The 14430-nt window shown below is 35.9% G+C and overlaps 1 protein-coding gene across 23 annotated transcripts in view; it reads right to left on the bottom strand.

Annotated features, from left to right (window-relative positions):
• Positions 1 to 14430, bottom strand: part of GPHN (gephyrin) — a 276586-nt gene that overhangs the window by 155292 nt on the left and 106864 nt on the right. For all 23 annotated transcript variants that reach the window (XM_033063946.1, XM_033063950.1, XM_033063948.1 and 20 more), the window contains exon 3: positions 8034 to 8091. In XM_033063946.1, the coding sequence (XP_032919837.1) occupies positions 8034 to 8091 (58 nt within the window). The remainder of the gene's footprint in view (positions 1 to 8033; positions 8092 to 14430) is intronic.

Below are 14430 nucleotides of genomic sequence, written 5' to 3'. Positions count from 1 at the left end.
CCCCTCACATGCCATTGTACATGGTGTGGCACCAGAGGCTCACACACAAAAGAAGAGTTTCAGTGTTCCAGTCTCAGTTCCTTTCTCCTCAGTGCACCCCCATGGCTCCCATGTCCCACCTTCCCAGCTGCTCTTGAACACTGAGCTAACAGTAACCACCTCAGCACACTGCTCAGCCCTCTTTCTTGGATCACAGCAGTCTAATTAGAGACTTCTATTTTATATGCAAATTGGAATTGAGGATTTTTTCACATCTCTTATACACATCATTTAACATTAATCTCTGCTGAATTTCATCAGATGGTTTGTCACCCAACTACTCAGTATTTTAATGTCTTTATTTGCAGTAATATTTCATTTCTCTACAGATAATAATTTTCATAATTCACCAAGATACAACCTGTAAATAGCTGTACAACTAAGGGTTATTTAAAAAAACAAGCAAAATGAACAAACAAATAAGACCACAAAACAAAACAAAAAACGGCAAAACCCTGATGACCTTTTTTCTTATACATACAGGTCCAGCATTCACCTATTGTGACAATCATAAAAAGAAATATATTTCAGAAATAAATTTACCAGAAGAAATTAACATAATATTGATCTCCCTCAAACTCAGCCATGCCCTTAATTACTTATGACATTATCAGTTTTGACAGGATAACATTAAGTTTCCTTCACAGATCTCAAATAAGAATCATCAGAATACATTCTTACAGGGTAAATAAAACCAACCAAAACTTAATGTAACAGGTCACGTGGAAAATAATTAGAGCTTTTATATAAACTTGATTTACTTATACACTTGCCAAAAGCCATTTGCTGCTTAATGAAGCTGAACATGTTTTCTCCTCTCATTCATGCTAAGTGACATCCCATTTAAGAAATTACTCTTCCAGTGAGAACAGAAGGCACTGAAAACATTGCCCAGTATAAGGGGTCAGAGGAAAAACACGAGAGACTGTGTTAGAGCTGGTCAGAAGATGCCCTAGGAATCAAATAGGTTTCAGGTGATGGCTGGTACAAAGACATGTATTTAGCAAAAATGGAAAATGAAAGAAAGCCAGGAGGAATTTAGGCAAAATTGGTTACTACAGCCACAGAGAGAGGCAGAGATTTTTTTTTATGCTGCAAAACAACAAGAGATTTCAAATCCTATTCTAACATGTTTAATTAAGACAGACTGAATAGAAGGTCTGTGGTAATGAAAAATCTGATATACATTAATGTCCCCTCTTAAACGCAACAGTTTAAATGCTGAGAAAGCAGAAATGCTTAAAGGATTAACAATATAGTGGTTTGTCTTGTAAATTAACTTTCAGCTATTTTTGTTCTCTCTTTGCAGGGGAGCTACAGAAATATTTTGCTTGCTTTAGAAGGCAAATAATAAAATTACTATAATGATTTTTTCTTGTTAGCATTGTATTTCAACTAATATGGATGCACAGTCTTCCTGCCCTTCCCTTCCCCATGTGGCAATATTCCATGATCTGCAAATCACAGGCTAACTTTTGAATGTTTGTAAGATTAATTGCACAATACAACATAAAATGCATTCACTTAAATCCTACTCACATCAGGGAACAGGAATTTATAATAATGCTTCAGCATTTTCTAGATTCAAGACAGCCTGGAAGAGCAAGGTAATTTGGGGAGGTGGTCTCATTTGTCATTTCTAGACATGAAGTCTCTGAAGTCACAAAGCCTATGAAACATAAGATGGAAGACAGCAGGAAAACAAAAAGTGACAATTCCTATTTTTGTGGGGAGTTAGTGAGTACACTCTTTCATCCAGAGTGTCTGGGTAGTTGATGCCCTTGCCAGGAAAGCAGAAAAATGTTTTTGATACATTCAGCACTCCTAGATCAGAGTTTGATAGACACTTCAGCCATCTCTCATTTTACATTCTTTTTGTAAAGATGGTTTTTTTTGGTTGAGAGTCTGTGATTGCAGTGAGTATCCATCATCCATGGAAGATGAGAGAAACAGATGAAAAGCCCCTTCAGTGAGTACTCCCTAGGGAGTTTCTATACAGAAACTTGAGATTGCAAAAGTTATAGCATGGAGAACAGTCTTGTCCTCCAAGCAAAAACAGTCTCAAACCTATCAGAGCAGAAACAATCCAAAAGTCAAAACTTATATTCACAACTACTAATGGCTTCATAGGTGGGAAAAAAAAAATCCCACAATAGAAAAGGCATTCTTATGAAACACTCATATTTCATTGGCATGAGACTGTACCTGGACTATTCAGGCTTGCACAGCCATGCTTGGCATCAAAAGCTTGGAGTCAGAACCCAATGTAACACAGACTGCACTTTCCAGAAAAAGGGGCAAAGTCAGTTTTAGAAGAAACAAAACTTAGATCAGTAAAGGACTCATGAGAAGAAAAAATTACATAATACAGCAGATAATGAAGTACAATCAACTAGGAGCAATATAATATCATACAATATAATATAAACAATCAACTGTTGGCAAGAACTACAAAACAGAAGCACAACTGCATGGCCTAGAGTACATTAGCAATACTGCAGGGGTTGCAAATCTCTAGCTTGCAGTACCAACGCATAAATGTGGACGAAAAATTAAAGTAATTTTTTGTTTTATATGAAGTTTTTGACAATTTTGTCACATAATCCCACACACAAAACTTTAGTTCTCTCTAGCATGGAAACAACAACATCTGAAATAACACATCAATTATTAAGGATTGATACAGCAAGTAAAAACTCAGTTTTCTGTTGTTAAACAATGATACATGTATCTTGAAAAAGAACACTAGTCAGTGATTGACTCTGTTAATTCAGGATTAAGAAATTAACTCAAGAAGAATTCTGTGTGTACATCAGGTGAACTTTGATTACAGGGAAATATGATGAGACAAAGTCGTTTTAGCTTAACACATCCCACTTCTCAATTGACCTAATTGGATTCATGTCTATAAGAAAACCAAGAAGTAAGTAGGAAAAACAAATCTGCAAGTTCATTGGGGATTTCATATGCTAAGCTGACATCTCAGTTGTCAATTTTTTGTTACTGGTTAGGACATTTGCAAAAGGTTTTAGAAACTTTCTTCACTTGGATGCAGGAGCACAATGAAACTGTCTACTGAATGGTCAGACTCTGAGTGCATGTTAAGAGAGTTAAAAGACAAGCCCTCAGTTTTGGCCAACACACATAACTAGCAATCTAATGGAATGACATGTGACATGACCCTCACATACGCCCTTTAAATCTTTTAAAACTTGTATATGTGAGCTTTACAATCTCTGGAGATGCTACTTGTTAAAACTCTCCAGACATTCATTGGATAATACTCTTTTATGTGATGCTTAGTAAGAACTCTTGTGATGTGGGTTAGTAATTAATAATTTGAGATGCAGAAGAAGGAAAACACGGGCAGAAAAACTGAGAAACCAGAATTGTCATTCCTGCAAGATAAATAGCAAAGTTCATTGGTGCTTTAGGATTAGTGGAAGTACACGCTTCAAACAGCTTGAGCCTCTTCAAAAAACTTATTCTGAGTGGGCAAATCTTTTCATTTGTGCTGGATCCAAACAGATAAAGGAGCAATAATCTCAGTATTATCATCAACCCTGTTCCTGTGGACTATCCACCACAGTAGTTATGACTACCTTTCTTTTGTGTTTTATTTTTAATATGGAACTACAAACTGGCACTTGCTGACAAATTGCTACTTATTTTTGCCACATGTTGATAAATATGAAAATGCATTGAACAATCAAGGCCAGTATCTCTTAGCTTTACATAAAAGTTTGCATGAGTTTCATCAGCTACTCTTGGAGTAAAAAGAAAAAAAGATTGTGGGATACAGCATTATGTAGGTATATGACATCACAAGTCAGCAAATCAAATTATTTCCGAGAAAGTGTTGGAATAGAATGATTTAAATTGTAATTATATCAAAGCTGAATATTTTAATGGCAGAGAGTACAGCTTTACTCTGAAATACATCTCACTGACACTGAAATCCACTTCCTTCGTTCCTAAGGTGTTCATAAAAATGACTGAGCGAAAAAATTAAAATCTTTTGAATTCCTATGTCATCTAAGGCAACTGACCTCTTAAGAAGACATAATGCTCACCATTTCCTTTCTGGTTACTTCACTCTCCCCCATAGTTTTTATCATTTTCTACTCTTGGATCATTATCACTGGAGTCTACTTTCTCAAAGAATGAAGGCAATGTGAGAAGAACACGTTTCAGCTGTGGATAAATATTTTCATATAATAACACACTCTCCTAAAGAAAAAAAGAGCTATCTTACCATTATTCAGGGGAAAATGTCTGTAGTCTTAAGTGCAACCTTTAATACTTTATACATATATGTTAATTTAAAGAATATGTTCATTCTTCATCTATGGAAGAATTACAAGTGTTCCTTGAGGAGCATAAAGTGTGTGTCTGTGAAAGGGTGGTTAATGGAATTAAAAAACTCCTCCCATCTTGCTCCAGAACTGCTTTACATCTAAATTTTCCATTTACAACCAGCACTAACAAAATATTTCTAACAAGAAATATTCTTTAAACTAACTACCACAGGAGGTAACTACTTAACTTTACTCTCTACGCTGGAATATCTGTCTCATGCCACAAATATTATAGGAATGAAATGTTCTAGCTTTCCTGTCTTCCTTGTGCATATTACTTTCATGAATTAAGGACCTGCTACAAAATCAATTTTTGGTCTTGAGATGCATGCATATGTCTACATGAAAAGTATATACAACAGCATATTAAAAACACAACATGAAACTGTTAAATTCCTTTCTGCTGTTGACCAGCAAATCCTAGCAAACCAAGTATTTTTTTAAGAAATCTGTTAATGAGTTTTCTTATTAACTGAGTCTTCTTCTATAATAACCACTCTTCACCACATAATTTATATTCTTTGTACTGGCAGAATGCAGAAATCAAAGACTATCTCTCATGGTACTATAAACCACAAGATGATACTGGTGACATAAATCTATAGACACCTCATATAAACTTTCCCTAATCTATAATAGTCATAAATTTCTCTTTATTCTTGAGACAATCTCCACGTTGTTCATCCAAACCAGTGTTGCCTGATAAGCTCACCAGGCCATATGTACATGAAATCATTTGGCTTGGAAGATTTGTCCTTTAGGCACATACTATTACAGTGAGTGAGGAACAAGGCTGAAATCTGACAATGCATTTTTGCTAGTTTGAAAAGCTTCTTGTTTACAGGATGAATATTCTGATGAGAATAGAAGTATAGAGAAAGATGAAACAACGACACTTCCACAGAAAGTGCTGCAGCTTCTGTATTTACTGTCTTTATCACTTCCAGAAGCATTTTAAAACCAGCAGGTACTGAAAATGAAGTGACATTGCTTTAACTGGTGTAGAGGAATGACAGGAATGCAGATGGCAGTACATCCATTTATGCACTCTCTGAAAGCTTCTTTTATTGAAGTAGAAGATCATATGATAGAAGACATATCTACCTTCTAGAAGAGTTTTCAGGGGGGAAACCTGTGATGGCATCTAGGTAAGGCTAACTGTTGAATGTTCTCACTTCAGGAACCTAAGCTCCTATTAAAAAAATCTAGGGAAGGTAGGCTTCATGACACTTCATTTTAGACTGATACAGATGCTGTGAAACTGTAGTGGTGATCAGTTCCACACAATTCTTCCTAACCTTGGAACGGTGCACAAGACTACTTAGGGCGCATGTTACCACTTCTGCCCTAAGCACTCCTCATTCATATGCCTGCAATGGTCTAACTACAGGAATTAACAAAATTAATATATTGGTTTTCCTCATAAGTTATTTTGAGCTGCAAAAGAGCTCAATCTACCACCTTTTCTAGAATACATGCAAATGCTATGAGACTTATTTATTTGTCATAGTAATTATTACACTCTGATAAAGTATCTCCTTTACCATTTAAGAAAGCAGTTTACTTTTTAAGGACTATCAGAAAACATGAAAATACAACTCGCATAAATATAATTCAACAATCCATCAAGTTAAATTGGATTTTAAAAGTGAAGCTGTTATTTTTGCATATTTCATCAAATTAACTTTCTTAATATTTCATGTTTAAATAGGGGAGAGATAGTTGTAAGGCAAAAATTACTGAATTAAGGTGCATGGAAGAAGATTCTGTTCTCTCTAGAAGTAATATTCCAGTAAGCTGATTTTCCTTCTGTTTTCTCCTCTCTCCTTTTTCTACTCCAATCAGCTAGGAGAGCCTTCCAGATGTTAAAACTACTCCTACATTTCGTGCAAGGACACTCCATCTCGCTGTTTACCAGCTGCTATTCAAAATACATACGTACAAAATAACACTTTTTGATATCCAATATGTATTTGTCTGTCTTGGCATCTTCCAGTAGTGCCTTGTTTAATATAAATAACATGTACTGCAGCTTGAGAAATTCAATCATTTAAGGTGTGAGAAGTGTCCTGACTTCCAATACACTGAAAAACCCCATTACCTGAACAAGACAGGACAGCTACCAGAAACAAGTAAAGGAAAGGATTTTCCCCCAAAACTTTAAATAGTTCTGATTTTGAACAATGAAATCCTTCTTCCACACTTACATCTTGGCACAACTGAGACTAATGAGTAACCCATCCTTTGATGCTTCCTAGGATGTCAAGCACTTAAACAGCAGCTCAATAAGAAAAAGCTGAACATTTCAGAACAGTTCTCCTAGGAAGGTGACAAATTCCTATGACTACTAACCTTGCAGTAAATTTCTAAAAGTAAAATTATTTATCTCCCAGCATTCCATGTTTCTTTGTTCACTGAACTCAGTTTAGTACAATGAAGCTAGAAATACCAGCTTTCTTTATCTTCAACATTAACAAAATATCTGTGGTATTGGTTCTCTTATAAAAAAGGAGAAAGATTGTGATTTAGGGTTTTTTGTAGTTTTTAAAAACAATTTTGGAGCAGTTCTCTGAGCATCATGAAAATACCACTATTAAATTTTGAAAGCCTTCTTTCTTTTCTTTTATTCCAACACCAAAGTCTGAATACTGGCTCTATTCAGTAATAAATCAGGATAAAATTCAGGACAGAGGAATCCATGAATCTTAGGTGACAAAAATAAATTTTGATCATGATAATGTGATAACTTTGATGCAGATACAGGCAGTCACTGTGCAGACGCTTGCAGTGGGTTCAGTACTAATTGAAGAGGAATAAATTCTCAACATTTGCACACTGTGAAGTCATGTCTACATCAGATATTATACAGTCATTTCCCTTCACAAGATTTTAGAATTATTCTTAATTCTCTTTGCATGGCTGAAAATGAATATGTAAAACAGCACAGTGGGATAAGCAATCACAGGGAGCAAGCTATGTGTCAGACTGACCTACTAACAATCAAATAAAGAATCAGCTACACAAACTGTGCCATCAGATCCAGGCCAAAACTCCCCCCAATATCCATCTTTCACTCCACTGAAAAACAAAACTGACACAAATTGCTGATGTGTGTTTCAGGGTGGACTTGACTAAAGTGAGTTTTGTTACAATGCACATTACTTTGAAGGTAAACTTCAGCATTTATTGTTATCACTACTCAGAATCCAAGAGTTTATAACGATTTTTTTACTTCACATTATCCGTTTCTTAAGACAGACAATACTGAAAAATATGGATGTGCTTTTGATCTCAAAAGCAGAAGGACACTATATATATATTTGTTATGAAAATATAGCTCAGTGTTCATCCCAGTCTTCCACCTGTCTTCAGGTAGCAAAACAGAAATAGGTATTGATAAATAATCTGGCATCAAACCTATTGTGCTGAAGTCAGCTTAAGCTGAAGGCAAACTGTATTTGTACAAATAACTAAAATTCTATTTTAGATGCACAAATACGGCTCCAATAATTTTACTTTAGACACTTTCCTCTCTCCCCTATGATACACTTAAAAGCAAGAAATAATATGCTTTTTAATGTAGCACTTCTGTAATTTTCCAAAGAAATTCAGTGTTGAAAAGCAGTAATACTGTACCTTGATTTCTTCTATTTCGTCTGGCACTATCTTGTATGCAGATATAGTCCCACCCAACCTGAAACCAGAAGAAGAAAGATCTTCTCAAAACCAGTAACAGAAAATACAGTATGTTAATAGCCTCATGACTTGTTCCAAAACACAGTATTCCTACTACCAATTTAGAGGTAAAACCCAGTAAGTCCCAAATCAAAAGCAAAAAGCCCCCTTTCTTTATCCAACGACAAATCCTTACGTGATTAACATAAATACTAGAAACAAGGTGCCTATCGCCTTAACAATTAAGTCAGCCAAGCAGAACTGCCATCATCAGGATGGTATTTTTTTTTATATTAACAGCAATCAATCATAATATTCTATGATTTCTTGTTGATTGTCTAAGGCAAATGAATAATTTTAAATATTTGAAGCCTGATGTGCTTTGTGCTGAGCATTTCACTATGCTGTTACAAAGTCTGAAATGCATCCAAATACAATTCTAGAAATTGAAATTTTTTAATTAAATGTGCATGAAGAGACATCACAAATCACACAAACTCTATGGACTCCATGTTTGAAAAATCTCTGTGGTTAATGATTGGTAATAAAACATAGTTGATGGGCAATAGCTGGCATTTACACAGAAAAAAATAGAAGGTTTTTTCCTTCATGGAACTCACTGAAATTAATTTTTAAATCCTACAAAAATTTTGGTTCACATACTGAAGGTGCATGAATAAATAGTATGTACTATAAATGGTGGTTAATATTACATTTTCCCCAGAGACATACAGACATGGCTGCTTTTATTTCATGAAGCAGTTTCATTGATAGTGACAATTCAGACCTAAAAATATAAGTGCACTAATGACCTCCTGCTGGCTCTACACAGCAATACTATTCATTTTCTGGATCCTACAAAAATGGAAGTCGCATAAGAAACTAATTTTTGTAAGCCAGTAGACAGTTATCGAATGTGTATTTGAATTATCTTGCTATTATTGGGATTTTTCTTTCCAACTGACAGCATTTCTACACAGATGTATTTAGCATATCTTGAAATTATTATAAATGTTCAGTTGATTGAAAAAGAGAAGAAGAAAATAACACAGAAAACACATTAAGATTTTCCATGTAAGTCCTGCCTTTTCATATCTCTCTTGTAAATGAACTGTTTGAAGGTTTTACACAGATGAAGTCCACATAGGAAAAGTCTGAAGTTCATCACTGCTCCAGATAACATCAGCTATGATTTCTGAGGTAGAGACAGGGCTCAGATACTACAGCATCCAAATCCATCATGGACAAAGATTTTAGCAGTTGCTGTCCCTCATTTCCTCTGAAACTTCCATTGCTTCCATTCATTAAATGAGCTAAAAGTTGAAGAGAACTGAGACTTTTTATTGCCAGTGCAAGTACAAACATGAGCTTTTATTTTTCATGACTTTTGTTCAACTGGTGTTTCTAGGGATAGCTACAAGAAATTGGCTTTAGCCTCATGACAAAGAATTGCTTCATCAAACCATGCCAAGCAATGGCTCAGATGCACGTTAACATTGCACCTGACCAGTCCTATGGCTACTGCAATAAGGTCTGTAAGAAAGAAACCTTTACGTACTTCTTTGAGATCCATTCCTGCCTACCCTTTGGAGTACCCCAAAAATCATTGTCTTTCTGCCCTCTAGCAGAAGGAGAACACAGAGCCTCTGCTGCCAACACTCCAGCAACATGGACTTCCACCTGGAAGATTTCTTTATTGGCCACACTTGGCACAAACTATTAAGCACTTTCTTGGAATGTCAGAAAAAAAAAAAAATCAAAGTAATTGACTCAGTAAGCTCATCTGACTTGCTCACACCATTAAATAGCATCACTAAGCAAATAGTTCTGCAAAGTTTTGTGCTGAGAGTTTAACACACTCTCAATCTGCCAAGTTGCAGCTCAAATGGTACCACTCTTAAAAATAAAATCATCTATCACATTTCCACATTTTTGAAAGAGAGCATATTAAAAGAAACATAAAAAATTATGTTACTGTTTAAATAAACAATCTCTCACTGATAGCTCCAGCTCATATATCTCTTAATCCATTTACAATCCTACACTGACATGTTTATCTTAAAAATCCAGTCTACAAATATAAACAATAACAAATTTGAAGGTGAAAGAGAACCAGAGATTTTAACAATTTTATCAATGTCTCAGATTTGAAGTTTTTAAGGAAGTCTATACTTTCTTCATTTCAGAACATTAGATTTCAGTCAATCTTATAACTTCTGAAAGAGATCCACCACAGCAGATTATAGTACCAGATTTAACTGGCAAAGGACATAGAAAAGAGATTTCACATTATATGGAAAGTTTGGCTGTGAGTTTCACAGAAGTTTAAAGGCATCACACACACTGGGAGGATGCAGCTAACAGAGCCACATCACTATTATAAATCTCCTACAGTCAGCTAAATCTGAAGTGTAAGGTACTGGACAAAATCACACACAGAAGTAACAGACAAAACCAAAGACATTGTGATAATTGCTAAGAAAAACCAGCAAAATCAAGGCAAATTGAAAATCAATGCAATAATGAATATGTCCAACTTGAGGAAAACTTCCTATTTCAAGAGTTTCTCTGAATTACATTTAAAGCAACCATCAATTGTGCCCTGTCTGGAAGCTTGCTTCTCATTGTGCAATTCCTTGATTTGATTACAGACATCTGAAAGAACAGAGACCAGACAATCATACACAGGAGATTTCAGCTATAGGATGATAAAATCTATGAGAGGGCTTGCACAAGGCATATTTTTTCACTTTGATGTGAAAAACCTCTCTTTGTAGGTCGTTTTTTTAGGGTATTTTACAGTACCATTCTTAATCACGTTTCAAGAAGTAAGTGCAATCAGAAGGGCAAAGAACCAGCTAGCTTGAGTATACAATAAGTACAATGGGCTTTGTATGTAAAATATAATGCAGCAAAGAATATGGTAGAACGGCCAGAACTCAGATCACTAGGGATGCAAATTTTGTGCAGTCACTCATCATCTTTCACGTTCTACTTTTTTTACAGATTTTATTATACTGCTCTCCATTTCAACAACTCAACATCTAGCACACTCCAATAGATATGGCATTTTCTCCCTGATAATATATACCCAATCAAGAGTAAAGCTTTATACACAGCCAGCTACCTTCAGTACACTGAAAAGATAGTTCCAAATTTCATCCAGAGAAATCTAATGTGCAAAGTCTTTCTCTCCCAAACTGCAGTATTTTCACACTATAGCAAGCCACACTATAACAGTGAAATTATTTTAAATACTAGTTACCTTTAATGTTTCACTTGTATATGCAAGAGATAATCTCAAACATACAGAATTTATATTCAATTTTTGACAGACATTAGTCTTATCAGCTCTGTATCATACCTTGAATGTAATACAGACAGCCCAATTCTCTAATCTCTCTGCAAAAGAGAACTGAAATTATTCCTAGCTGTAGAAATAAGAGCTGACATAACAATAATGAAAAACCACATCTTACACCGGTCTAAACTGGTGAAGGCCTTTGAGGCAAGGATCAGAAAAGATAAGAAAGAAATTCCACAATAATAATAATGAAATAATAAATATAACTATTTTAACAAAGGATTTAAAACCAATAGAAATGTAGTGTCTTTTTTATTATTTCAGACTGGGTTTGCAAAAGTCCACAAAAAGGATTCAGGAGAACAACAAGGTTTCCATAGCAACCTAAAAATTTAGCAAAATACAGGAAATAAACTGAACTAAGGCCAACACAGTTGTATTGGAACAGATGGATGCTTTACTATTTCACAAATTAAAGAAGAACATCATGGAAGAGAGAAAACTACATTCAAGTTAAGGAAAGTTGAAAACCAGGAAGAACTGTGCTCAAATGGAGGCAAGAAACAATGAACCACAACTCAGATATGAAAAGCAAACTCATGACAAAACAAAAGTAGAAATAAATTACAACTCTGTTACATTATTTTAACAAGCTGACCTATCTGCTACTTGTGATATTTCCCAAGCAGTGCAAGTTGGATTTCTGGCTGATTTTCCCCTGTGCCCCTCCATATATCCATGTTTGGACTGACTTACTGGAGTATTATTGCAGAGCTCCATTTTGTGCAAGGCACTTGTGCTCTTGGACTGAATCCATACAGGTCAGCTTTCATAATTTGAATTCTGACCAAAGATATGAACACAGTCTTTATATACAGTTCCACGTTAAGAGACTGCCATAAGAAGCTGAGCTATTGATTCATCTGTTAACTTAATAAATGAGTCATACCGAATGCAATGAAGTAAATTTTCTAAATATAGCTTGTAGCCAGCTTGGCTGCTGTCATCTGCTGAATTTCTCCAATGGCACTTTAATTAACATTAATCTTTCTTCAGATAGATCACTGTCTAAACAATATCAAGTTGTCACTAAGCCTCCCGATGAAACTCTCCTTCATCTTTTAATGAAAGCAAAACTTAAAAATCCCCCTCTTGGCATTTTTTGTCCAGATCCTTCTCTCAAATATATTTATTACCTGCCATCAGGATATTCTGTCTTTTGACTGATTTATAAACTAAGCAGATTATTCAAGAGAGACTGTTCTTGGGAACAGATCAAATGACCGGGAGCCAGACTGGCTATTTCTAACTCTATGGGCATGCTCATTTTATCACAGGCTACTGAACGAATACTGGCTACACATTCCTCCTGCCAGAGCAAACTGACCAAGTTAGCATTCTTTGCTTACTCGTCTGGACTACCTTGATGTTGACCCCCATGATATCAACAAATCAACCGGCACTGGATCCTCACATCCTTACAAGTATTCCAGGGAAAGAGGTAGCAGAATTTGAAAGCTTTTTTCTCCACTGCCTGTAAGATGCGTTAAAAGCAGAGAGAGCTCCTTTAATTGATAACTAGTTTCTACTGACCTTTGAGAAATTGTTGAAGCACCCTGAGGGAGGTAGTAAGAAGGCTGCTATTCTGGGCTCCCTTCCTACACAACAGAACACTGGCAGCGACAGCAAGCTGGGCTGCAGCTCCTATCGCTGGCTGAACGCCAGCACTGATCCGTGCAAAACAGCTCCCAGAGAGGATCCTGATGACAGCTTCACTTACTCCAAGGTATAAAATTATGTGACGAAGATCCACCCTGGGTTTGTTGTTTCTTTTTGGTGTATTATTATTATTATTGCTACTATTACTATTGTTATTCTAATGGATTCAATAATGAGATCCTTGAAAACTTACTTCCCTCCTCCCCCAGTCTCAGGCTAACTTCAACATGCTGTACAGAAAAACATCACAGAAATCAAATTATTGCAGACATGCCCCCTGTCAGTTCACGTCTCTTGTGAACAACAGTTCTGAGATGAAGACATCCAATTTACAGGATTCTCTCTGCCTCTCCATGTCCCAAAGATTCTTTGCATACACGAAAAAAAGAAGGGGCAGAGGATTAACCCCAAAAATTTTATTCACTACCATATCACTGTTTTAAGGGTAACAAGTATGCCCCATCCTCTGCTGCTTTCAGGCTTTGTTTTTTATTTTGCCCAAGAAAAGCAAAAACTACATGAAAACATTATTTTAAAGGAGGAAAGTCATGCTATTTTTCTCTTTCACTGTTCAAAGTCAGTTTGTTTTGCTTTCTCTTTTTACAAATTTTACTACATGAAAAGCAAGACTAAATCAGAAGAGGCTAATTTTTCAGACATTTCTGGCAGGAAAATATCACCTCAACAGTCTGATATTGGAAAAGAAAAGAATGCGGGTCTTTGTCCTCAATATATGTCAGGAACTAGGGATGAGGTCATATGTAGGTCATTTGGCACAGGACCTGGCACAGGACCAGGAGCCACTCTTCCCTTCTAGCAGAATCAATCTGACTTGATTTTGGGGAGGAAAGTTGGAATTGTTATAAAGTACATGGATCTGAAATCCAGACCCACATGAGCTCAGAGCTGAGTGGAGGTTTCTAGGGAGTAACTTTGGTTACAGCACATGGGGCACAGCCCTGTATGACAGGTTGGGGTAACGCTGCTGTCAGCCTGAGATAGGCTGATAGATGGACTGGCTCCTCTAGAATATGTTCATCAGTTTGTTACTGCCTAATAAAGACACACAAGGAGAGCAGGAAGGTATCATCACCAAGAAGTTTTGGGCTTGCAGGCACTGTCACCCACAACAAACAAATCAGATGAAGAGAAAACTTAGAATACATGGACTTTTCAGTGGAGAAATTTTTAATTTATTTTTTAAATCTCAGCATGGGAAGGTGCATTCTGTGCAAAATCAGGAGGAATGCCAAGCTTCCATGAGAAGCAAATTAAGTTTTGATTTTTACTAAATGAATTAATTAATAATTGCTCAAAAGATCTATCAATACTTAC

The sequence above is a fragment of the Catharus ustulatus genome, chromosome 6, assembly GCF_009819885.2.
Source record: "Catharus ustulatus isolate bCatUst1 chromosome 6, bCatUst1.pri.v2, whole genome shotgun sequence".
Classification (NCBI taxonomy): Eukaryota; Metazoa; Chordata; class Aves; order Passeriformes; family Turdidae; genus Catharus; species Catharus ustulatus.
Note: the sequence above shows the minus strand (reverse complement) of the source record. Positions and strands in the feature narration are given on the sequence as shown.